The sequence below is a fragment of the Natator depressus genome, chromosome 9 (assembly GCF_965152275.1).
Source record: "Natator depressus isolate rNatDep1 chromosome 9, rNatDep2.hap1, whole genome shotgun sequence".
Taxonomy (NCBI): domain Eukaryota; kingdom Metazoa; phylum Chordata; order Testudines; family Cheloniidae; genus Natator; species Natator depressus.
In genome coordinates, this window is record NC_134242.1 from 99636737 (window position 1) to 99660415 (window position 23679).

The 23679-nt window shown below is 48.2% G+C and overlaps 1 protein-coding gene across 1 annotated transcript; it reads right to left on the reverse strand.

Moving 5' to 3' along the window:
* Window positions 1-491: 491 nt before the first annotated feature.
* On the reverse strand, window positions 492-23000 carry LOC141993287 (UAP56-interacting factor-like). The gene is made up of 9 exons (XM_074962785.1): window positions 22850-23000; window positions 17549-17692; window positions 10985-11127; window positions 8354-8478; window positions 6846-6933; window positions 5561-5604; window positions 5397-5471; window positions 4506-4617; window positions 492-3888 (listed from the first exon to the last, which is right to left on the reverse strand). Exons 1-9 carry the CDS (start codon window positions 22923-22925, stop codon window positions 3793-3795), a joined length of 903 nt encoding a protein of 300 aa, XP_074818886.1. The 5' UTR covers window positions 22926-23000; the 3' UTR covers window positions 492-3792.
* Window positions 23001-23679: the final 679 nt, after the last annotated feature.

Here is a 23679-nt window from a genome sequence, read left to right on the forward strand (position 1 = left end):
AGCTACCACTCTGAAAATTGTTTCTAAGTTAGATATGTTAAGCCCGTCAGTTACCTACTGCATTGAGCTACTACTGTATGCTGTGGTCACTATCTAACTCAAAAACAAAGAACTTAAATTTTCGAGAGAATTATTTCACTATTTAATGCTTAGCAAGGCAGAAAGTGGTGTTTTATGTGATTTCCCCCCCCCCCCCCCAATGCCTGACCCAATACGCCATGGGTTGTGACGTTTTGGAATATTGCTGGTTTAGTTCAGTCCACTTTTACATAGGGCTAAATTTTTCTCTTGCACCATCCAAATTCATGAGTCAGTGGGAGCAAAGGGCAAGAACACTGTGGCCTTTAGCCCTTAGGTCTGCCCACTTTTTTATTTTAATAACAGTTACAACAAATACAAGGTACAACCATGTTGCTGACAAACGTACCAACAGGATGACAGCAGAGAACACCCTGATAGGCTGTAATCAAGTCAATCAGTAGCTACAGAGGGAACAAATGTTTGATAATGGGCTCTTCAATCTAGCAGAGAAAGGTTTAACAATGCAATGGCTGGAAGCTGAAGCTAGACAAATTCAGACTGGAAATAAGACACACATTTTTAACAATGAGAGTAATTAACCATTGAAACAATTTACCAAGGATCATAGTGGTTTTTTTCCATCACTGACAATGTTTAAATCAAGACTGGATGTTTTTCTATAACCTCTGCTCTTGGCATGTTTTGGGAAATTCCATGGCCTGTGTTATAGAGGAGGTCAGACAAGATGATCCATGTGATGTGGCTGTATGATGATCACAATGAACATAACATAAGAACAGCCACAGTGGGTCAGACCAAAGGTCCATCTAGCCCAGTATCCTGTCTTCTGACAGTGGCCAATGCCAGGGGCCCCAGAGGGAATGAACAGAACAGGTCATCATCAAGTGATCCATCCTGTCTGAGCATCTGGCAGTCAGAGGCTAGGGACACTGAGAACATGGGGTTTCATCTCTGACCACCTTGACTAATAGCCATTGATGGACTTATCCTCCATGAACTTATCTAGTTCTTTTTTTTTTTTTTTTGAACCGTTATAATTTTGGCCTTCACAATATCCCCTGGCAATGAGTGTCATAGGCTGTGTGACGAAATACTTCCTTATGTTTTGTTTTTAAACCTGATGCCTATTCATCTCAATGGGTGACCCCTGCGTCCTGTGTTATGGGAAGGAGTAAATAACACTTCCTTATTACCTTCTCCACACCTGTCATGATTTTATAGACCTCTGTCATATCGCCCCTTAGTCATCCCTTTTCCAAGCTGAACAGTCCAAGTCTTTCTAATCTCTCCTTGTAGGGAAGCTGTTCCAGACCCCTCATCATTTCTGTTGCCCTTCTCTGGACCTTTTCCAATTATAATTTCTTTTTTGGTCCCTTGTGGCCTTAGAATTTATGAACAATTTAACAAAATATCTTCATAACCATTCCCTCTCTGGCACATTCATTCCCTTCTGGGATGAAGGGGTTTGTCTTTTTTAGGGTCTGTTTGCAAGTTCACGTAATATCTAGGTGCTTCAGTGCACATGGAGAACAATTGATCCCCGTCCTCTTTATAATGGCCCTTATCAATTTGAGGACTGTGATCAGGGTCTACCCCTCTGCCTGCTTTTCTCAAGACTAAACATGCCCAGTTTTCTTGTAACCTTTCCTCACAGGTCAGGTTTTCTCAACCTTTGTATCATTTTGTTCCTCTCCTCTGGACTCTCTCCAGTTTATCCACATCCTTCCTACATTGTGGTCCCCAGAACTGGATAGAGTAAACCAGCCGAGGCCTCACCAGTGCTGAGAAGAGCTGGACAGTTACCTCCCGTGTCTTACATACAACACAGCCCAGAATGCTATTTTATTTTATATATATAGTGAGTTTCTTAATCTTCCAGGCATGCTGCGGGGTCCATCTCTGCTCCTCGGCCCCCAGGGAACTGGGAAATGGTAGGAGTGGGGTTGCAATGGGGGTCGCTAATTGTCTGTGTATCCGTGTTGGTGCCAGGGGAAAGTGATCCATGGGTAATGACTGGAGTCTGTCTGTTTTACTGACTGAATATTTTAAATCTGGGGGTGAGCACCATCTGTTCCATGCAGAAGATAAACAGGAATGAGGAGAGATGCTTTGCCCCCTTCCCTAGCACCCCAGAGAAGAACAGTGGACCTGCCAGGGGAGCAGATTCCATGTTTTGCAGCAGACACTCAAACAGTCTCATTTGCCTGGGCCGGGCCCTGCCCCATGGTGCACCACACACACTCACGGGACTATGGCCCAGTATCTTGGGCTAGACTAAAATGCCTGTTGAGGGAAAATCACTAATCGGGTCTAACACTTTAAACGTGTTTTATTCAGTGCAACGACTTCTCCCACCACCTCTGTGTAAACTAGTGATGCTTCAAAAACTCCTGTAAAACCACGTTCAGATGCGTGCGGGTGTTAGATGTGAAAGTGAAAGCATTCAGTCCCTTCCCGGGCCAGCAGCCAGGCCCAGGCCATGGTCCGTGCATTCACGGACTGACGAAGGGGCATGCATTTAGTAACGGAGCTGAGTCTGGGAAAGTCTAAGTCCCACTGCGCATGCTCATTAGCGCCTGTAGCCCGGCCTTCATTTGGAGGCGCTCGCAGGAGGCCCCAGCCCTGTAAACTCTATGCAGGTAAAGCCTTGTTTACACTGGAACCTTAGGTACCAATGGCGCTACGCCAGGGCAGATCCCTAGTGCAGACGTGCTGCAGCGATGTAAAAAACAACTCACACCAGCACGGGCTTCCTTGGCATCGAAGCAGGGTCGGCCTCACCCATGCGAGGCTCTTCACATCAGTGCAGCATGTGTCTGCTCGGGGTTTGCACTGGGGCAACAACCTTAGTCAGACCAGCGCAAACCCCCCCAGCACCCAAGGCCTGGGTCACGCTCCTGATGCGAGCTGTTCACTGACCGTGATGGAAAAGTGAGAGAGAGAGAGAGTGTGTGCGTGCGTGTGCGTGCATGCGCCCAGACCCTGTCTTCACACCTGTCTGTAAAGTGCTTGGCCTGCCCCATAAATAAATCATTCAGAATTCAGGTGGACAAGAACTAAAGCAAACCACCCTAATAAACGCTGACACCTGCAAAGTTCCCCTGAGACTGGCACGCTTTCCTTTCAGCACCCGTGTGCTGGTCCATCTCCTAGGTCTCAGACTCCCTGCCTTCCCAGGCACCCCCATCCAAGCAATGGAAGAGAACAAGTGCTGGCCCCTGGGCGAAGCCAATGGGGGTGAAAGGCTGGGTGCTGACCTGGGAGCTCAGGGGCTGGCAGGATGCCTTGAGGGGGCCCCAGGAGAGGCAGAGGGCCAGACATCCTCCCCTGCCCAGGAAGCAGTGTAGGGTGAGGGAGTCACTGCCACAGAAGCACCCCCTGTAGTCCTGGCAGTGGGGACCAGACTTGCTCCCAAAGCTGGTGGGTCCCCCTGCAATGATGGAGAATCACGGCTCCATGGCATTGCAGCTCCCTTAAAGATATGCTACCAGGGCCTCTGTCTGCCCACAGCAGCCCCAGGACTCCCTGGCTGGGGGGCAGTTACACAGATCTAGGGGTCACTGCCTGGCCAAGACTTTAGCCCTGAAGTTCTTGTTGTCCTGCCCCAGACAGTACCTTGACTCTCTGTGTGTACGCAAGGGTAGGGTGGAATACCAAGGTAGCCGGCAGAAAGGGAATCAATTGTGTTTTATTGGTGGCCCATGATTCACGTTGGGCTGGATCCGCCATCCCCGGGCCACGCACATGGCACTAGGGCAGCATGACTGTCCGGCCGCTGTCCCTCGCAGCCGTAAAATGCCTCTTGTTCCTGAGGCCGGAGAATCTCTCGTCCAAGGTCAGGCTGGTCTGCAGGGGAAAGGGAGGGCACAGCGTGATTCACACCCCGATCTGCAGGGGGTATGGATTAAAACACGCCAGGAATGGGCTTCTGCAGCCAGCAAGTCAATTAAACTATCCATCCCATGGAGTTGTGCAAGGAGCTTGATAAAATGCATTTGGGTGGAGATCCTCCTCAGTCAGGACAGGAACAAGCAAGGGGCATGTGAGTGCACAGTATCTAGTAATGCTGTCCTGGCAAGGAACACGAGTAACCGGGAGGAAAGATAAAGCAGGAGCTTGGAGCTATTCTGGGGCACTGTGGCCATATGTGTGTGACAGTGTGAAAGCCAGAGCTCTGTGAATAACCAGCGTTTTGATTCAGAGGCCAAACTGGAAAATCCCCAAAAACTATTTCACATTGAACAAAATGTTTTGTTACCAAGATATTTTTTTTTTTTTTACTTTTTAAAACATAAAATTGAAATAGTAAAATTCAAACAAAATGGGGTTTTGAATCCAAATTGAAACGTTTTGTTTTGAAAATCCGAGTGGTCACATGACAACTGTGCCCTGCAGCCGTGCAGCGCGGCGCATGGTGTGTCCAGCTGATCTGAGCATTCACACACTCGTGCCATCCGCTCTACCTGATTCGCCATCGCACGGAAGTTGAATCTTAGCGGCACTCCTCGGGGCTGGGCCTTGGCTGTCCTCGGTGGGGGTCTTCTACCTCTGAGGAATGGTCGTTTGCTTCCCGGCCTGTCGAACGTACGGAGCATTTAGTTAGCAAGCGAAGGTCGCCCGTTTTCTATCTCTCTAGCAGCAGGCAGATGAAAGGGCCACCTGCATCTCCTTAGCCTTTCTGGGGGTATTGTTCACTGCAGCCTTGATGAGTGTGATTGTCAGGGGACAGCTGCCAGTGCAGCTTAACCCCCAGCAGGCACGCTGCGCTGGGGCTAAAGGGAGATGGAGATGCATTCTGGGCCATACCCAGGCAGTGGGGCCCAGCCCTCCTCCACTGCTACTCCAGCCCCACGGGTGGGCGTGGGGGTTGTGGGGGGGGAAGGTTGCTAGTTGCTGACTGTGCATTGCCACTGCACGGCCCTAAAGCCCCTCTTCCAGCCGGGGCCTGGAGCAGCATCTCTCTCCATTGCCCCTCTGTGCCACAGTGAATCCATGGCACCCCACTGGGCCAATGGTGTCTTTCCAGCTCTGGCACAATATCTGCTACTACCAGCCAACGGAGCCGGCCCTTCAGTTCAAACACAGACGCTGAGATCCAGAGGTCCCAGGTTCGCTCCCCACCGCTCCTCCCACACGCTCTGTCGCTGCAGGTGAGGCCAAGTAATGAATAAATGGGAGGAACCTGCAATCCGCTTTCAGTTATTCCAGGAGCAGACCGAGGTCTCATCTTTTTTGAAAATTTTAATCTGAATGATTCACTCAGCTCTAAGGTGCAAAAGGGATTTCAGGGGGACCTTTTCGGTGTCCCAGATCTTAACAGAATGTTAAGCCATACACCGGGGCCCTTTACTCACAGACGGATGTGGCTGGCCTGAGGATTAGACACAGAAATGGTTAGAACTGCTCCCGAGCTGGGCTGCAGGTGCCACCTGCCAAGAAAGAGAAACTCAGCCCATTTGGTTGCCGTAGTGATGAATTGGTCACATTTGTGTGTGTCTCTCCTAACTCTCCCAATTACCTTCTCATCCGTGGCCGTTTCCCTTCCGCGTGTGGTTCTGTTTGCTGTAAAATAAAATTGTCCCTCAGAGAAATAATTCCCTCTAAAGTAGCTTAAAATAACAATTTTTACACAGAATATCACCACTCTGCGGTGAATGGCCCTTTAGAATATTCACTAACTACTTACGCTAAACACTCTGTTTGTTTGTTTGCTGTGGTGCTGGGCGCACCCTCCCCAGCCCTGAAGACGAGCTGTGTGTGGCTCGACAGCTTGTCTCTCTCCCCACCAGAAGCTGGTCCAATAACAAATATTCCCTCACCCACCATCTCTCTCTAATATCCTGGGACCAACATGGCTATAGCTACACCACATATCACCAATAAGTCAGTGAAATTTGGTTTTCACTGTAATGTATGGATTGGTCTGGGCTAATTTTGCTCTGTCCCTTCTGTCATGCAGTCCAAGCAAACCCTACTTTGTCGCCTATTCTACTGTTATTAGCCAGAGGCCAAAGTGGTAAGCTGAGACTGTAATGCAGCGTTATCATTTAGTGCTGTGGGCCTGGGTCCTGCACATACTGATGCCCACAAATGTCTATGGGCTCTTGTTTGCACGTGATTGCAAGATCAGGGCCCACGGAGCAATGCTAACAAGCATCTCCGTAAAATTTGGCTTGAACAAATTGTATTAATATTCACTATTGTAAGGGGCATGATTGTCCACAGGCACCAGGCTGATCTCTAGCGGTAGAAGGAGAAGAGTTACAGAGGCCAGAAGTGGATGTGATGGTTTAGGGTATGTCCCCGCAGCCTGCATCGACAGACTCCGGTGAGCCGGGCTTGCAGGGCGCTCTAGGAGCGCGGTGTAGACAGCCCTTTGAAGATGCTAGGCTTCGCAGCCCCAGCCTGAGCGCAGCTTCAGAGCGCTGTCTCCGCAGCTGTGTTTAGCGTGCGCCCTGCTAACCCCGGTCTGTCGACGCAGGCTGGAGGCGCAGTGCTGTGGGCTATGCAGACATGCCCTTGGAGGCCAGCACCAGGACACGTGGACACGTGCAAGACACTCAGAACGGAGTGAACAGCATAAGAGCAACTACGGCCCCGATCCTGCATATGCTTACTCGCTTTTGGAATATAGGCCCAGCTGGATTTCAATGGGCGTAGGGGCCTTTGAGGCTCTGGGCCATGCTCTCTGTATAACAACGGCTATTTCTCCCAGCTAATTGCAGAAGCAAGGATGCAAATGGGGGAGGGAAGGAGAAAGGACTATTCACATTACAATAATTATCAAGTTTGTCAGATCTTACAAGAGCCTGTCGCACACTGACCCCTCTGGTAAAGCTGACTTTGGATTGCCTCTGCTGGAAGGCTGGTCTCCTGTTTAGCGTGAAAGGCCTGCAATTAAAAGAATGCCTTGAGGAGGAGCATTGGGAAAGGTCTCGTCATCAGTTTACTAGGAAATAATCTAACCGGGTTTGATTTTAAAACATATGAAAAGCAAATCAGGATCTGCCTGCTTCCCAGGGCTGCCCACATTGCTGCGACTGGTAAGACATTCCGACCGCTTCTCGCACAAAGCTGGGAGGAGCCAAAGTCTCTTGTGCCAGCACTGAACGTGGCATAACAGGAGTGATGCCATGGTACGCTGAGCTGGGAACCAGGCTCCTGGGCCGCTTCTTGTTACACTGTTATTCCGTTAGGAGCGGGTCAACCATTCCATTTTATCCCCCTGACCATTTCTGAACAAAATGACAAATTAAAGTCTGGTTTTTCAAAAAGAAAAAAATGTCAATTTTCAATTCTCAGATTTGGGGTTTCTTCCCTGCCCCCTCCTCTCTCTCCATATTTTAATTTGGGGGAAGGGAATAGAAAAGGAAAAGAGATGGGGGTGGGGGAACAGAAATTAGAAAACCAAAACTTGCCTACAGAAATGTTTTAAGCATTCAAACACGTCAGTTCAAAACAAAAGTAACATTTTTTGTTTTATTTCAAATATTTTCATCAAAAAATCACATTTTGTTGACATCAAGCTGGTTTCATGAAAAATGGACAGAAAAATTCCGACCATCTCCAGCCACTGCGCAGAATCCCACCCCTTGTGCTCCCTTTCCCCATGGCGGCATAATGTGTCACTGAACTCAGTCGTGCGTAGTGCAGTCCAATCTCCAAGTCATGCTGGCAGAGAAGTAACTGGGGGAAATACTGTGGCCTCTGTTATAGGTCAGACTGATCCAATGGTCCCTTCTAGCCTTAAACTGTCTGAACAGAGCATCAGCCTTCGCTTAGAATTTCCTTGCTTTCCTTATTTTCAGTCCCTTGAGCCGAGATTCAGACCACCTTGCTGGTGTCAGTAGTACCTTACTCCATGAGTCGTCTCACTGGTGGGGCTACTTGTCCAGTGAGGTCCGATACAGCGTGAATTAGGCTACTGGACTCTGGCATTTAAGGTTTTAGCACCTTTGCTTTATTTTATTATCAAGTTAAAATTTCTGTTTTTATAAAAGCAAAAGTAACTCCACCTTCCAAGTGCACTCAAAGTGCCGGACAAAATGTTTAATACAAGTTGAAACTGTAATGTATTTATTAAAAGTGTCAGAGGAAATGTCTGGTTATTAAACACAAGCATGCAGTAAACTTATTTCTAAGTGATTTTAGCAATATAAAAAGGAATATTTCATAAAGTACAGTGCTCTCCATGGCTGCTGCACCTCGCCAGTCAATGCAGAACAAGAGAGGAGATTTAATAGCACGAGAGAGTTTTACAAATTGACAAGGAAATAATTTCTCGATCAGATCAATATACCAGACTGTTTACCTTCTAGATGGGGCTTCGCCAGTGACTCCCGCTGTTCTGAATCTCTTGGGGCGCTGGGGTAGTCGTCTCTGTGCTTCAGGCTGTCCGCTGTCAGCTTTTGTAAGCACTTCATCATTCTGGTTGCCCTAAAACATAGCAACAGCTCGCTTGTGATCAGCTAGAATTGCTGCGTTGGCTTTCTCAGTAGCCAAAGAAAAGGGTCACAAAATATGACAAAGCAGGGGATTAGTCTCTATCAGAATGCTCGTATGGCTGTCGTTCCTGATCTATCCCCAGTCACACTGCCATGGGGATCAGACAGACTTAAACCTGTTTGTTTGCTGGGGGGTTTTGCTTCCCTTTTGTACATGGTGATACTTGGTCTGCTGTAAAGACTGAGTGTGTCCACGCAGTCTGCATTTCTCATTGCATCATTCAGGATGGGCTTTGTTTGGCAATTTTGAGGGAGATTCATCCTTGGAATTTACTCACTCCCACTGTCCACATGTTAATTTCGCTGGGACTGACTTCTCTCCTATGCAGGGCAGTTGTCGCTGTGTCAGTCCCAGGATATTATAGAGAAGGTGGGTGAAGTAAAATCTGTTACGGGAGCAGCTTCTCTTGGTGAGAGAGGTGAGCTTTTGAGCCACACAGAGCTCTTCTTCAGGTCAGGGAAAGGTGCTCCAAGGGTCACCTTGTCTCTTCTTTTCTATGTGACTTTTGTATTGTTATGAAAGATCCTGATGTGTAAGTGTTTTTTCTTCTTTGATAATTGACTTGGTATGTAATCGATCCCTTCAGCTTATTAAACCCTGAGATGTTTTGTGGTCTTTCCCACTATGACATGGCTATTTCCTCTGACCTGTGATATTGTAGCAACTTCTTTTCCTCAATCATGTCTTTTTTTAACTGTAATTAACAATTTTTTGACACTATGAATGACCGGGTAGCCTGTTTCAAAGGGAGTGTGCGGGCGTGGGTGTATTCTATTTCATAGGAGAGACAGAAATACCAAAACTTGTTTGTGGAGATACAGGATTGTGCGAAGACAGTATGACCCCAGGTCACAACCCCCCTGAAATCCCGCCTCATTCAATAAACTACTGGTTACTGTTCGCCCATGTGCTGAAATACCTTGCTGGCTCAGAGCCTTAGAATGTGGAAGAACAGACACCTCAGAAGATACCCATTCAGTAAAGTAGGGTTTCCACATTACTTCTAAATACTGCTACTCACTATACCCCTCCACGTCTGTAGGGCCATATCCATCTCACTGTCACCACCCACTGACCGATACATGTTTCCACAGACCCCTACTCTGTTCATTTCTGTGGAATGAAAGCTACCTTAGAATTATGCTTCCTAGCAACTACTTCCGAATTTCTCTTAATATCCTGCCATAGTCAGTACATACCTGACTCATTACATGCCCTTTAAACAAATACCAAATTCTATACACCTGCAGATGCAGTACTGCCCTCTCTCGCTCGAAGGAGATTGTCATTATGAGGTATCATTAGTTTTAAAAATGTATTCAGCACGTGTGGAGTACTATTTTCAAACCTTCCTAACTCACCCAAATCAAAAGGCAACTCTCCTCCATCAGGACTATCTACATGCTAAATTTCAGCTTTCTGTCCCAAACTTATTTTGGAGCTAGAGATGTTCAAAATAAAGTTACAAGAATGATTTTAATGGTAAAGGTGTATTGTCCCCCTATTCTCTCGATGCTAAAAATAGCTGAATCACTTTCACTCAGATCTTAAAAACCAACCAAACAAAACCCCGCTCCTGAAGAATTTCAGCCTGACAAAGTGAAAGTCTGAGACAATTACAAGTAACCCAAAAAGGGGAGTTTATCATGGAAGCAGCTGAGCAACCTTAACTAAAGCTGGATTCAGAGTAGCAGCCGTGTTAGTCTGTATCCGCAAAAAGAAAAGGAGTACTTGTGGCACCTTAGAGACTGACCAATTTATTTGAGCATGAGCTGGTAATAGCTCACCTTACCTGATCACTCTCGTTACAGTGTGTATGGTAACACCCGTTGTTTCATGTTCTCTGTGTATATAAATCTCCCCACTGTATTTTCCACTGCATGCATCCGATGAAGTGAGCTGTAGCTCACGAAGGCTTATGCTCAAATAAATTGGTCAGTCTCTAAGGTGCCACAAGTCCTCCTTTTTTTAACTAAAGCTGTCACTAGCACCTCGTAGAATCAAAGGCTATTATCCATATGCCAATGAGCCATAGAGACCTAATCTTTCCAAGCCCACTGAAATCAATGGAAGTCCTCCCGTTGACCTCAGAGGGCGTTGGATCATGCCTTGTGTGGGCAGAAATGACGGTGTCTCTTCAGCTATTTCCTTGGGAGAGGCCAAAATAAGTAAGGGGCGGTGACATGGACTCTCTGTAAGGAATCCCTGTAAGTCAGGGCTGCTCGTGCACAGCCAAGGGCACAGATCCCGTAAAATACATTGGCAGCGTTACAAGTTTCACATCCTATAAGCCTAACTGGACAACAAATAAAATATTCTCTACTTAGATGCTCTTCTCTTAGGCAAGTCAAGCTAAAAACCCCAGGCCCTTCCAGAACGCTGTGACACTGAGGAGCAGCTGCGGATTCCCCCCTCCCTCTCCCCTTCCCCAGCCTACCTCTTGAGCTAAAGCCTGGTGGTTTAAAGGGCTCGCTCCATTTAATGTGGCAGCTACTCTTCTTCTTGGACCAGCCATGGCACTTCTAAATTGTCTTCTATTATACTGCTGCTGTCCAAACCCTCTTCTAAATTGACTGGGTCCTAGGAAGATAAACACCTGTTTTAGTATCCTTCACAGCCTTGACAGGAATTTGAATGGTTCACCAGGTTCGTTCACATGGACCGAAGGGTATCTCTGCTGACAGTGAGCGGGGAGCTCGGGGGCACAGCTACTCTGAGTTGGCTCTGTTATAAATTCTTATTTTGAAAGCACCTCTTCTTTCAAAATCTGTCTGGCTGAAACTTAGTGTCAGCCTGGGTGCAACAATTTTAATAACAACAAAATTAAAATGTGTTGGATTTTCTTAGTACAGGGGCTTGAAATGTGTCTTGGAATGGTGGGCTCTGTTTTGGTCAAAACCAAGTGGATTAATTAAAAAAAATGTAAGGGGGGGTTGTCTTTCCAGTGACTCGATTTCAGCATTCTAGGTTTTAAAGCTGTATCTCATTTGACTTAGGAAAGGTCTGAATGTTAAGACTTAACTGACTTGTAGACAGAAGGCAATTCTGACTTGTAATAAAGACAGTACCCCAGCGAGCCTTCCCGTCTGCCTCTGGAGCTCCCATCCCCACATTGCTATGAAATAGCTGTGTGATGCCAATGCCCTCTGGGCACTGACATGCAAATGAGAGCATGCATCTGGGGGATTAACCTGCAAAAGCCTGGGTATGGTCATGAATGCCCAGATGATGATGCTTCATAAATGTACAGGGTTCTATTCCCTTTTGTAGCTGTATAAATCTTTGCATAAATTCTGCATCTACCTGCTGCTGCTGTTGGTAACAAATGAGCAGTCCACACACACATAGCTTAAAACCCATTTAGCTTTAGTGATATTTTCTTTTCTCAAAGGCTGTTCATGCTTTTGTGTTTTCTGAACTGTAAAGAGAGAGGAAAACAGCTCTTAATCTTTCAGGTGAAGTTATGGTGCATTATGGTCTAATTACTATATGTGATAAACTCATGTAGTCAGAATTGTTTGTCATTTTCAGAGTGGCCATCTCAACAAAATGTATATTCAGACTCATGGAGGTGTATAAATTATTGGTCGGGACATAGTTTCAAGAACAAGCATAGATCATAATGCTTTACAATGCTTAATATCTCAATGCAGTTAACAAAATACTGCACTCTACAGGACTTCAGTAGTGCAAAATGCAAAGCAGGTTCAGCATATCTACAGCACTGAGTCAATAATTCCTGATGACTTGAGCAGCTAGAGATGCAGTGTTCTTATGAAGCACTGATGTTCCTTTGACACATGGGCCTCACAGGTTACGTCTGCACTGCAGTGTAAGCCCAGGGCTCAAACTCAGGCTCAAGCCTAACCCCCCTTCCATCTACACACAAATTGCACTAAGCCAGGACCCCACAGAGATGGAGGGTCTGAATCTGACCCAGGGTTCAAGCCCTATGGCTTTGCAGTGTACATGCAGCCCCACTGGAGTCTTGTTCTGGGACTCTGCCAAAAGTAACCCACAGGCCGACTTCCTGTGCCCTGGACAGTCAGGTTTGGTGGACTGTCAAGTTTTCCCACGCTGTACTACCAACAAAGTAGCCATAGCCACTTTTTGGGAGGACACTAGGAGTTCTGGGATGGGGTGGTTGGACATAAGCTCACACAATGCACTGTAGATGCTGGAGGCCCAGGTTGGGACCCAGGGTTCAACAATTTCTAACCTGGGGTTACACATGAGTGTAGATGCTCATTCAATTTGTGAATACCTGGATTTACCAAGAACAAATCATTGCCAAACCAGATTGATTTCCTTCTTTGACAGGGTAACTAATTTGGTGGCTGGGGACTACATGGTGGACACAATATACCTGGACTTCAGCAAGGCTTTTGACACCGTCCCCCATGACATGCTGATAAATAATCTGGGGAAATGCAGGCTGGAGCAACTACCATTACGTGGATACATAATCTGTTAAACAACCGCAAACAGAGTAACTATTAATGGAATGACGTTGGATTGGAGGGAAGTCTCAAGTGGGGTTCCGTAGGAATCTGTTCTGGGTCCAGTGTTGTTTAACATCAATATTAATGACCTGGATGTAGGTGCAGAGAGCATCCTGATCAAGTTTGCAGATGACACAAAGCTGGGGGGGGTTGCCAATACAGTAGAACAATGGAACAGACGCCTCGGGAGGTTGTGGGAGCTTTTTCACTGGAAGTTTTCAAAAAGAGGCTGGATAACCCCCTGTCTTGGATGGTTTAGACACATCTTCACAGGGGGTTAGACGAGGTGACCCGGGCAGTCCCTTCTAACTCTGTGGCTCTATGATTCTAAGCCCTAGGTTAACAAACCCAGGGTCTGCTAACTCGAGGTCTACTAACGCTGGGCTTATATTGCAGTGAAGACAGACAGTCCCACAGTGAGTACTGATGAAGGCTTTAGCCCCAACTGGTGACAAGTGTTGGAAAGTTAGTTGAGGGAATATGGTAGTTCGGAGGGGAAAGAAGGGAAGGGCAGATTTAGGATGCTTAGGTCCTAACAGCGGTGAAGCACTATACCACAGCTCCAGGAGGGTACTGGCTATTACAAAAGTGCCCTCCCCTCCCCCCGAGAAGGGAGTGGCAATGTGTCGATAGTCGATGGACGTGGTGCCACGAGATGGCGCTCAAGAATATGAAGCATTGTTCATAAGTTTTATAGGCTCAGTAATGTCTTCTGGTTGCAGCGCCCTGCGAATGGCTTTCTTTGCGCTGCTCTGAATACTGGCTATTCCGCTGCAGCAGTGACTGCAGAATGACGTTGGTGCATCTGGGCGGGGAGGAAGAGAAAGGGGATAGAAAGCTGTGGTTTGATGAATCTAGGTAATCTGGGCGGAGCTGGGGGCCTTCCTCCAGGAAATTAGCTTTACAAACTGATTCGCTCTGGAATCGTGTTCAGCATCTAAAGGAAGAAGGTGCCGTTCACCCTCTTCTTCCACTGCTCCGGGGAACATTCCCCTCTCGCTCTGGCTGACAGAGGACAACTCATGGCCAGCCCTGGATCTCTCTCTCCTGGAGTCCCAAGCTGTTGCTAACCATTCCCCCCTTCCTGCTCTCCTTGTTCTGCCCCCATGGGGTGTTTCTGTCTTCCCCCTTCTCATTTTTCTTACTCACCGCACCTGGGTTGTTCTCTTTGTCTCTCTCACCCAGCTGCCAGACGCCACCGTCACACTCCCCACCCACCACCTTCCCCGCAGGCCGGTGAGCAGGCTAGCATGGCTCTGCATGGGGGGAGAAGAAAGCCGCCTCAACGGTGCATTTCCTTGCCGCTAGGAGGCACTGCGCTCAGCGGAGCCTTTTCAGGGTACAGTAAATCCTGCCTTAGCAACCACCGCTGAAGAGAGACCACCTGTCATCTGTGACCAGCGACCACATTTTCTTACTCCCTTGAGAGCTGGGTGCCTGGCCAGCAGCCACCACTCTCTCCACTCTGCCTTCAGAGCTGGACAGCCAGAGAGCAGTGGCTGCTGGCCGGGCGCCATGGCCAGCAGCAGAGCAGAAGTAAGGGTGCAATACCACTTATTTGAAGAGAGACCACCTCTTACAAGCGACCACTTTTGCTCTTGGCAGGTTTTACTGTATTTCACTGGTGCAGCAGGAGGGATTAATACTAACAGTAGCCAGGGTCAAAAAATCCTGCTCCTGCTGCCAGTTCACATTGCAAAGCCTCCACTCACGAGTGTCCTGAGCCATAGCTAGCGTAAGTCATCCCTGCTTCACTGGCTTCCACGGAGCTACCTGGATTTACAGCAGCTGAGAGTCTGACCCAGAATACATTGTGCGTATGTTGCTATTTTAAAAGTTGTAGACTCCACCTCTGATGTAGCGGGACAATGTTCATTAAAGCAGATTTTCATAAACTCAGCAGAAGAAGCAGACTTGCTTTGTGCTGACATGGGGAGCTCCAGACTGTGTTTGTGCAGAGCACAGCTATGCTGGCAAAGAGCCTCCTCCACCCCTGCAAGCTGAGCTCCCATGAGAGCAGGCTTGACAGTCCTTCCTGGAGAAGATTTAACACAGAAACTCCAATAATAGGTTGTCATTGAAGACTCTCTGGAGCAATCTTCACCAAGTTTTAGGCCAAATTCCAATACAGGCAATTGAATTTCACCTGTGTAAATCCTTTGCTGCTTTATTCAGAGACTTTGTTCTTCTTCGTTCCCTCTCCCTAAAGTGTTGTGTTGCAACTGTCACACTTCAGCCCAGAAATGGCTGCATTTCAGGGGTGACTGAATTGAAGTGAGCCCATTCAATATATAAGGTCAAATTCTTGGCAGTGCTGACTACCCTAAACTTCCACTGACTTCAACTCCAGGAGAGGCAGTGGGTGCTCTGTAGCTTACAGGAGCAAGTCTTAAATGCAGTTTAATCTGTAAAATGCTGAGGCTTCCAAAAACCACCTTGTAAATTAAGAATAAGGGAATTTTTTTAAAGGAATACCTACACTAAAATCGTGACAGACTGTATCCTTATTTTCACCACTTTTACAAAACTATGATACATTTTGTACAAAGTATGCCTTGTGAGGTATCATTTGAAAACCCATAATTTGCTGATCATTATTGTCCTGGTAAAATATGTGTGGCAATGTTGTATGTAAAGTTATAAGATTCTACTGTATGATGTTACTAAAGCATATTCCAAATCTGGGGAAGCAGCGCAAATCAGTTCCTCAGAGACAAAAGTTTAGCCAGCACCACAGCCTGGTGTCAGCATAATCAAATGGACTATCATCTGGTTAAGCAGCCATTCTTTGACAGAAAGAAGGATGTAAGCAAGAAATTTACATTTTGGCAATGGAACAATGGGGGTTCCCATGTGAACAGACTGGCTGTCACCCGAACCCCCGCTGGAGATGATTCTCAAAGAGAAGGAGAAGATATAAAGATTAGGAACAGAGGACACAAACCACCTCTTTCCCCTCATCTTTACTCATGGCATCAACAATGTTTGAAAGACAAAAGAAACATAATTGAACTGGGTCCTGGCTGAAGGAACTCAGCCTGACTGCTGTGCGCATGTGGCAAGAAAAACCTTTTTGCTTCAAGTTCACTTAGCTTATCAAGTTAGATATTAGTTTGCATTTTACCTTTTATTTCTTTGTAACCAATTCTGACTTTTATACCTCATTCCTTGTAATCACTTAAAATCTATCTTTCTGTAGTTGTTAAACTTGTTTTATTGTTTTATATAAACCAGTGGATGTTTGAATTGTGGTATTTGAAAACCTCCATTTGAGACAACAGGGTGTGTGCATATCATTTTCTATTAATGAAACAATGGACTTTCTATGAGCTGGTACTGCACAGAAGGAAAGAGCTGGGCAGTACAAGATACACATTTCTGGGGACAAGTCTGGAACTGGGAGTTTGCTGGTGTTGCTCTGCAATATAATTCAGGAGTGGCTGACTAGAAGCTCTCCTGTAATTCATCTGGGAGTGATACACATGGTAGAGGCTGTGTGTGAACAGACAAGGAGTGGTAGTTCTCACAGCAAAGCAGAGTAAAAGACACCCCAGGCTGGAGAATTGAGGGGCCCCAGCTGTTCAGCAGTCCAGATTGTACCCTGGGAAATGTCACAAACATCTTTACTTTGACTTATTTACCCCTGAGTTCGCTATTGTCAATGGCCGAACAATGGTGGTTCAGGGTACAAGACCATCAAAATCCTAAATAATGTTTTGCCCAATTTGCTAGGGTAAATTAAGAGTAACTTCTTCTGAACCTTAGCAAATTCAGTGATGCTCATTGTGCTGAATGAGAATGTACCAAGAGAAAGGCAAACACAAACAGGACCTATGCTCAGTACTCATACTGCACTGCAGACCGTTTGCACTGAGAAGAGAAATATTTAAGATCGAGCAGAATAAACCTCAGCAAACTTGTTTAACAGCAGTAAAAAACAGACGGAAAAATTCTAAGATGCACAAAAGAAGTCACTTGAGCTTTGTGGATAAAAACTAGTAGAGCCGATGTAGATTATTGTGTGGTCACACTTTATGATTCAAAGCACGTCCTAAAAATAATGGATTCAACCACAATGACAAATTAACTCCAATAACCGAGTCAGAGGCTGACCTAAGGGGTAATTTTCTGGGTGTGTTCTGGGAAAAGGGGGGATTAGGAAGAGTATAATTAAAATATGCAAAAATCAAGAGTTGATATTAAGTCATTTTGAATTAGTAATTCATGAGGAAGGAAGGAGGGGGAGAAAGGCATGAATTTATACTTTGAAAGAACCTAGATAGTCAATAGTTACAGACAAATTCCCTTTTGCTAAGCTCCCAAGAGCAAAAGTAGGTATTACAACCACGCAGGATTAGAGAAGCAAAGGTTTGGGATGATATCACTTGGTATGCAAATGTACTCCCGAAAGAGGAGAGTCAGTGTGGCTGGCTTCACAGGCATCCTTCCATCCTAAACATCTCCTTAGTTCCTATGGCTGCACTTGAGCATTTACATACCTTGCAGGTTTCGTTGCATCCAGGTACGGAACCTCGGTCTCCCGTTTCCATATGCTGAATTCCTGTTCTTGACTTGCTGCCTTCGTTTGTCCCCTACTAACTTTGCGCCTGTTTGTCCTTTCCTGTGGCGCTTTATGATGTCATCTGGATTGGAAAACACAAAGGAAAAAAACAGGGAAAACGGCCATTTCAAGTCATGCTGGCACAACCATTAATGAATTAATTGTCCCGACAACTCCGCATTTTACAAATGGAAAAACCAAGGCACAGCAATGATAAAGGCCTGAAAGTGGGGTGATAAATGAGGAATCACACTCATTAGGGGTCTGAGTTCATTTAAGCTGACATCAGTAAAGCTGTATAGCCCCGACAGTGTTCCCAACTCTCAGGGATCTATCATGCATCTTGTGATTTTTTTCATAAATCCCCAGCTCCAGGAGTCATGAGATTACGTGAGAATCGCTGTTTCCATTTAAAAAATACAAGTAAATTTCTAGCCCTGCTGGTTGCAAGGAAAAACTTTGAAATTGTGAATGCTTCGAAAGCTCAGAAACCAGCAGGCAAATAAAAACAACTCACACGGTATTATTACTATTATATTTTAAAGTCTCATTACTTTTCAGACAATCTCCTGATTTTCAGTGACCTGACTCAGGACTTTTGAATCCCTGGGGTTGGTGACACTTCTCCAGGTGTCTGGAACATGCACTAAAACTGTTGGATGGGGGCACATGAGCTGAAAAAGAACGGTCTGATCAAGCCGGTATCATCCTGTAGCACTGTAACCGCATGAGAGGGAAAAGCAGACGAGCACAGAGTGGGGAAATGCCTGCGTTTCATGGCCGGGCGGCACGCTCTCTCTAACAGATCCCTCTTCTGTCCTCCTAGCTATTATGTCTCATGTTGAACAGATGGATTCCGTTTCCATGTTTGCTCCATGGCCAGCAGAGGCAGCCAGGTATTTTGGGACTCGCCCACAGCCTCTACAGGGAAAGGAGAGAGCAATCTGCTGGCTCTCGTCCTGCTCTATAACGGGTTAGTGACTGGGACAGCGCCACCTGTCAGCTCTGAGTCATCCTCAACTCTGCCTCACCACAAATGGGAAGAAAGGGGTTTAAAATACAAACAAAAAGGAACCAGGCAATACTGCTGCTGTCCCAGACCTCCACAGAACACCTGCTGCAGGGCCTATAATTAGCTCTAAACAGATCAGGGGCTTTTAACTGTTTGTTCAGTGGAGAAAGAGATCCTGGGTCACGGTGCTGACAGCATGAGACCATGCTGTTGTTCATGTCGTCTTCTGCTGGACTCTGTTGCCAAATTAGTGGTCCTGAGCCTCTACAATGCCACCCATTCATATGGCTGCAGTTAACTTTTCCTCTCCTCACAGCTGGGTTGTGATTAAACCCTTATACATTTAAACCTAAATTAGTGGCATTATGGCAGCAGGAAGGAGAAGATATCGCTCGCTCGCTCTCTCTTCACCACGGTCTTACTCCAGTTTTTTGCTGGTTCAGTTCCAGTCAGGCTCCTGTATTTCTGTTAGTTGCAGGCTTCCTTAAACACATACCTGTGTCTATAGACCACTGTGACAGGACATGCTTTAGAAACACTTAAACTAGACAAAAGCAGCTGTGCACCTTAGGATGGAACATGGTGTTGCTACTCTGAGAGGCTGCAGAAAGAGCTCCTGCCTCATGTGGGTTACTTAGGATGTGCCTGGGAGCTTTGCACAGTTTTGGAAGCTAGCGTCCATCTTTTGCAAACTTCTTACGCTCTCTACAAGGCAGCATGTGGCCTCTGGATCACTTTATGCATGCTTCAACTGCTTTTAGCTAAACAATTCTCCTAAGAAACCCTCCCCAGTTAGCCAAAGGCTCCAGTTCTCAACAAGGTGGGTTAAAATAAATCTAGGCTTTGTAACCCAAAGGGTTCTGAAGTCTGGTGCACCAAAATAAATTAATTAATTAAAATGAGGAAGAGGTTCAAGAAATGAAAAGTACCTTTAAAATCTCATAGTTCCAAAACTCGTTCAATTTGCCTCAAACTTTCCAGAAAAATTCCAACCTGTCATCAGATAAGGTACATGGAATTCCAGACAGATTGTTTCAGTTTTCACCGAATTAGTGGGGGAAGGGCTGTCAAAATCAGGCTTATAATGGAACACTCACTTCCCCCCTTCTTATGCAGAGACTGGTAGAAGGTGGGGTTTTTTTTTGGAGGTGGCTGCATGCCAGGAGATTTCCTAGAGCCATTATTGTGGGTACAAATCACTCCTCAAGTGCTTGTCATTTGTCAATCTCTATCAAAAATACCAAGAACCAAAGGAATACAAGACGCAGAGTAAGTGAACAATGTCAGGTATGAGTGAGACTAGACTCCCTGGCTGCTTTCGTGATTTTGCTACCCTGTCTGCCAGGAGCCGAGCCCATGGGGTGGTCTCAGTGTTAATGTGTTTTAATGGTCTCACTGAAGTGTGCCAGTGAGGCACGTGCTTCTTGGAGCACAGACATCTTTGACGTGCGTTACTAGCTGAGTCCCTGCTTGCTCCTGGTGGAGGAGGGAACGGGGAGCTGATGCTGGGCTCAGAGGACTGATGGAAATCGCTCTCCCTTTGCTGTAAGTGAAAAATACTCAGTTGTTTGCTTGACCACCTTTCCATGTTGAAAAAGAAATAGGTATAGCAACGGTTACCTTGGGGCTGTCTGGGACCTGGCTTTATTGTCGTAAGTAAATACTGTAGAGAAGAGACAGCAATGATGAAAAATAATTTTCTGCTGTGGGACTGTGCATAGGAACTCTTAAAGTCTTGGGCATATAATATCCGCATCTACAGTGGAGTGGGACAGATCTTTGGTTGGTGTCAGAGCAGAAATATCTAGCTCGATGTGCAAGTGGGACGATCCAGAGGAGGACTCCCTCCCCCCACTCCTTTCTTCCTTTGCAGTATAAACTCTTATCACAGAGGCCTTCAGCAGTGGGATTAGGAGCTATGAACCTGCTTCTGATCTCCCTTTTATACCCACTTTACATCACTGTATCTCCTTTAACTTCACTAGAGTTACTCCTGATTGACAGTGGTGTAAGTCAGCCCTATGTAGCTGAAAATGAAGAGCCAAAGACCTGATTTTGATGCTGAAAGTGTCTCCTTAGAGCTGCGGCCCCTACATTGCCAAATTAACCTCCCCCTTGAGGTAGGTGTACTTTGCAGGGATCACACATAGAAATGGATCATAAAGGTTCTGCTAAAAGTGAGCCTCCAAACTTGCCACTGAGCATCGCCTTCCGTGGGAGCTCAGTAAGGAGGGGACAACCACACCTCAGAGGACTCAGTGCTAGGGTCACTAAATGTAACCAAAAACAAATAGTGAAATTAGGGGCCAGATCCTCGGAGGCTGTAAATCAGCAGAGCTCCATTGAAGTCAGTCAGCTACATCAATTCACACCAAGCCAAGGATCTGGCTCTGGGTTTTCTGTGAAAAAAATATAACTTTCTGTTGTTCTGCTCCAGAATTTCTACTGTATCTGGATAGAAACGGTCCAGTGCATCTATGAAAAGTATGAAGCTAACCCACCAATTAAAGCCTGGCAAAGTTTGTTCATAGAAGGAAAATGTCAGTGTAATAACCCTCCAGGAGCTCTATCCCAAACCTTGTGACTTAATAAAAGGACAGTTGTTTATGCCCAGATCAACATATTCACTGCCAGAAAACTGACTGGCCTAATGAGTGAGCTGCTACAAATAGTCTCAGCACTAAGTGACCGCAGGCCCTGGCTCACGTTCTCATTTTGGCCGAGGGTCCATTTATCAGTCTCCCTCCAATGTGCTGGGTTTGAAACGTTCAGCTCTGAAGTGAGGTTGTGTCTCAGCAGCGTTCAGAGTCCGTTTTTTAAACTATGATTTTTTTTCACCTGATCTTTTTTCTGTCCTTTAAAACACACATGGTACATTTATTACATCCATACGTTCTCTTGGAATGTCACCTTGATCTTTATGTTTTATGCTGCAAGTTCTGTATGCCTGACAGCCCGCTGTCCTTCTGTATAATCCACGGGGGCCTATGTCATATAACAGAAACCTCAAAATACAGGGGGGAAACCTGACAAAACTGCTATTCTGATGTTACTATTCCTTGGTAAGGGTCTACTCAGCTCCCATTAATATCCATGGCAGTTGACTAGGCCCCTAAAATTCCTAGATTCTGCTGCAACTGGGAACTAAGTTTATTTATAAACAAAGGCCGAATTTTTCAAAGAGACTTGACAGATTTGGGCATCTAATCCACCTCATCCAGTCAAAGTGCACTGGGTCAATTCCTTTTTCTTGTTTTCTTTTAGTCCAGCACAACAGAAAAAGGTCAGCATTTTCCCTGCTGTGGTATTTGGCTTTTCACCATGTTCACAATATTCCTCCTCCTTAGAACAGAAGCATCCCAAATATCCCAGCAAAGGCCACATGGTCATTTTTTAAATGTCATTCTCTATGAACCTGATCGCTGTAAAGACCCAGAAAGAAGCTGCTCGCCTGGGCTGAGCCGAACCCGGGTCCTGCTCCACCTGTGCCGAGCGTGTGGGGAAAGCAGCACCCCGCTCAACACCACTTTCTTTTCTCGGTGTTTGTTTGCGTCTACCCAGACTCCGACTGCCTGCGGAGCCCGGGCCGGGCCCTCGTCTCAGTGACCCCGGATTTCAGGGTGGCAGCTGCGGCTCCCTGGCCCGTAAGCCCCGTTTGAGTCCTTCCGCACACAGGCAGTGTTTACAGGCAGCAAGGAAAGGCTCCAATCGGGTCTTGCCTCCCCCCAGGATTTCTGCCCCCTTTGCAGAGGGGGGCCGGGGGAGCGCGCAGCCGGGGGCGGGATGATTTCATGGCCATGGCCTTGCGCGGAGGGCGGGCCCCCGGCCCCCGCTGCTGCCCTGGGCGTGCAGCCGGGCGCGGGGAACCCCCCGCTCACTGCCAGCTCCGGCGGCCAGGGCAGGCTGCCGCGGCCGGGAGCTCTGGGACACCAGCCGGGGCGCGCCCTGGGGCAGCTCCGCCAGCCGGCCCAGGACTTCACCCAGCGGGGCAGGGCGCCGGCCCAGCCTGCAGCTCCGAGCCAAGCCCGGAGGGGCCCCTCGCAGGGCTGCGGCAAACGCCAGCGCATGGGGCTGAGCCCCGCGCAGATCCCCGCGCCGCCCGCTGCTGCCCGGCCCCGGCCCCGGCGGCGCCCGGCGCACGGTGCGCTCTGCCTCGCCAAGCGCTCCAGGCTGCGCGCCCGGGGGAGCCCTGGCAGGGCGCTCGGCGGGACAGGGTCCGGCACCTACCCAGGGACATGTCAATCTCCTCCGCGCCCCGCTCCGGCCCCGCGCCGGCTCCTGGCTCCGGCCCCGCCGGCTCCATGGGCTCCTGCTGCGGATCCAGCGCTGGGAGCGGAGTGGCGGTGCCCAGCCTGGCCGGTGCCCCGGGCGCGCTGCCCAGCTGCCCGCCCCCGCCCGCCCGGCTCCGCGCCGAGCTCCTCTGTGCGCCTGCCTGGAATGTGCCGGGCCGGAGAGAGCCAGCGGGCCAGCAGCACCCACCCCGGCACCCTCCCCAGCCCCAGGCAGCCAGCTCCCGCCCCGGGCACCCTCCCAATCCCCAGGCAGCCAGCTCCCGCCCCGGGCACCCTCCCCATCCCCAGGCAGCACCCGCCCCAGACACCTGCATCAGCACCCAGCCAGCACCCGCCCCGGGCACCGTCCCCACCCCCCAGCCAGCCAGCACCCACCCCCGGCACCCTCCCCACCCCCAGGCAGCCAGCTCCCGCCCCGGGCACCCTCCCCAGCCCCAGCCAGCCAGCACCCGCCCCGGGCACCCTCCCCACCCCCAGGCAGCTCCCGCCCCGGGCACCCTCCCCACCCCCCAGCCAGCCAGCACCCGCCCCCGGCACCCTCCCCACCCCCAGGCAGCCAGCTCCCGCCCCGGGCACCCTCCCCACCCCCCAGCCAGCACCCGCCCCAGACACCTGCATCAGCACCCAGCCAGCACCCGCCCCGGGCACCCTCCCCAGCCCCCAGCCAGCCAGCACCCACCCCCAGCACCCTCCCCACCCCCAGGCAGCTCCTGCCCCGGGCACCCTCCCCAGCCCCCAGCCAGCCAGCACCCACCCCCGGCACCC

Bases quoted from the DNA above. Each gene is read 5' to 3' on its own strand.
- LOC141993287 (XM_074962785.1), bottom strand. From the start codon at position 22,925: ATGGAGCCGGCGGGGCCGGAGCCAGGAGCCGGCGCGGGGCCGGAGCGG. The intron at 17,693-22,849 runs GTAGGTGCCGGA...TTTCCAATCCAG, and splicing joins GGAGATTGACATGTCCCTGG to ATGACATCATAAAGCGCCAC. The intron at 11,128-17,548 runs GTATGTAAATGC...TTATCTTCCTAG, and splicing joins GATGCAACGAAACCTGCAAG to GACCCAGTCAATTTAGAAGA.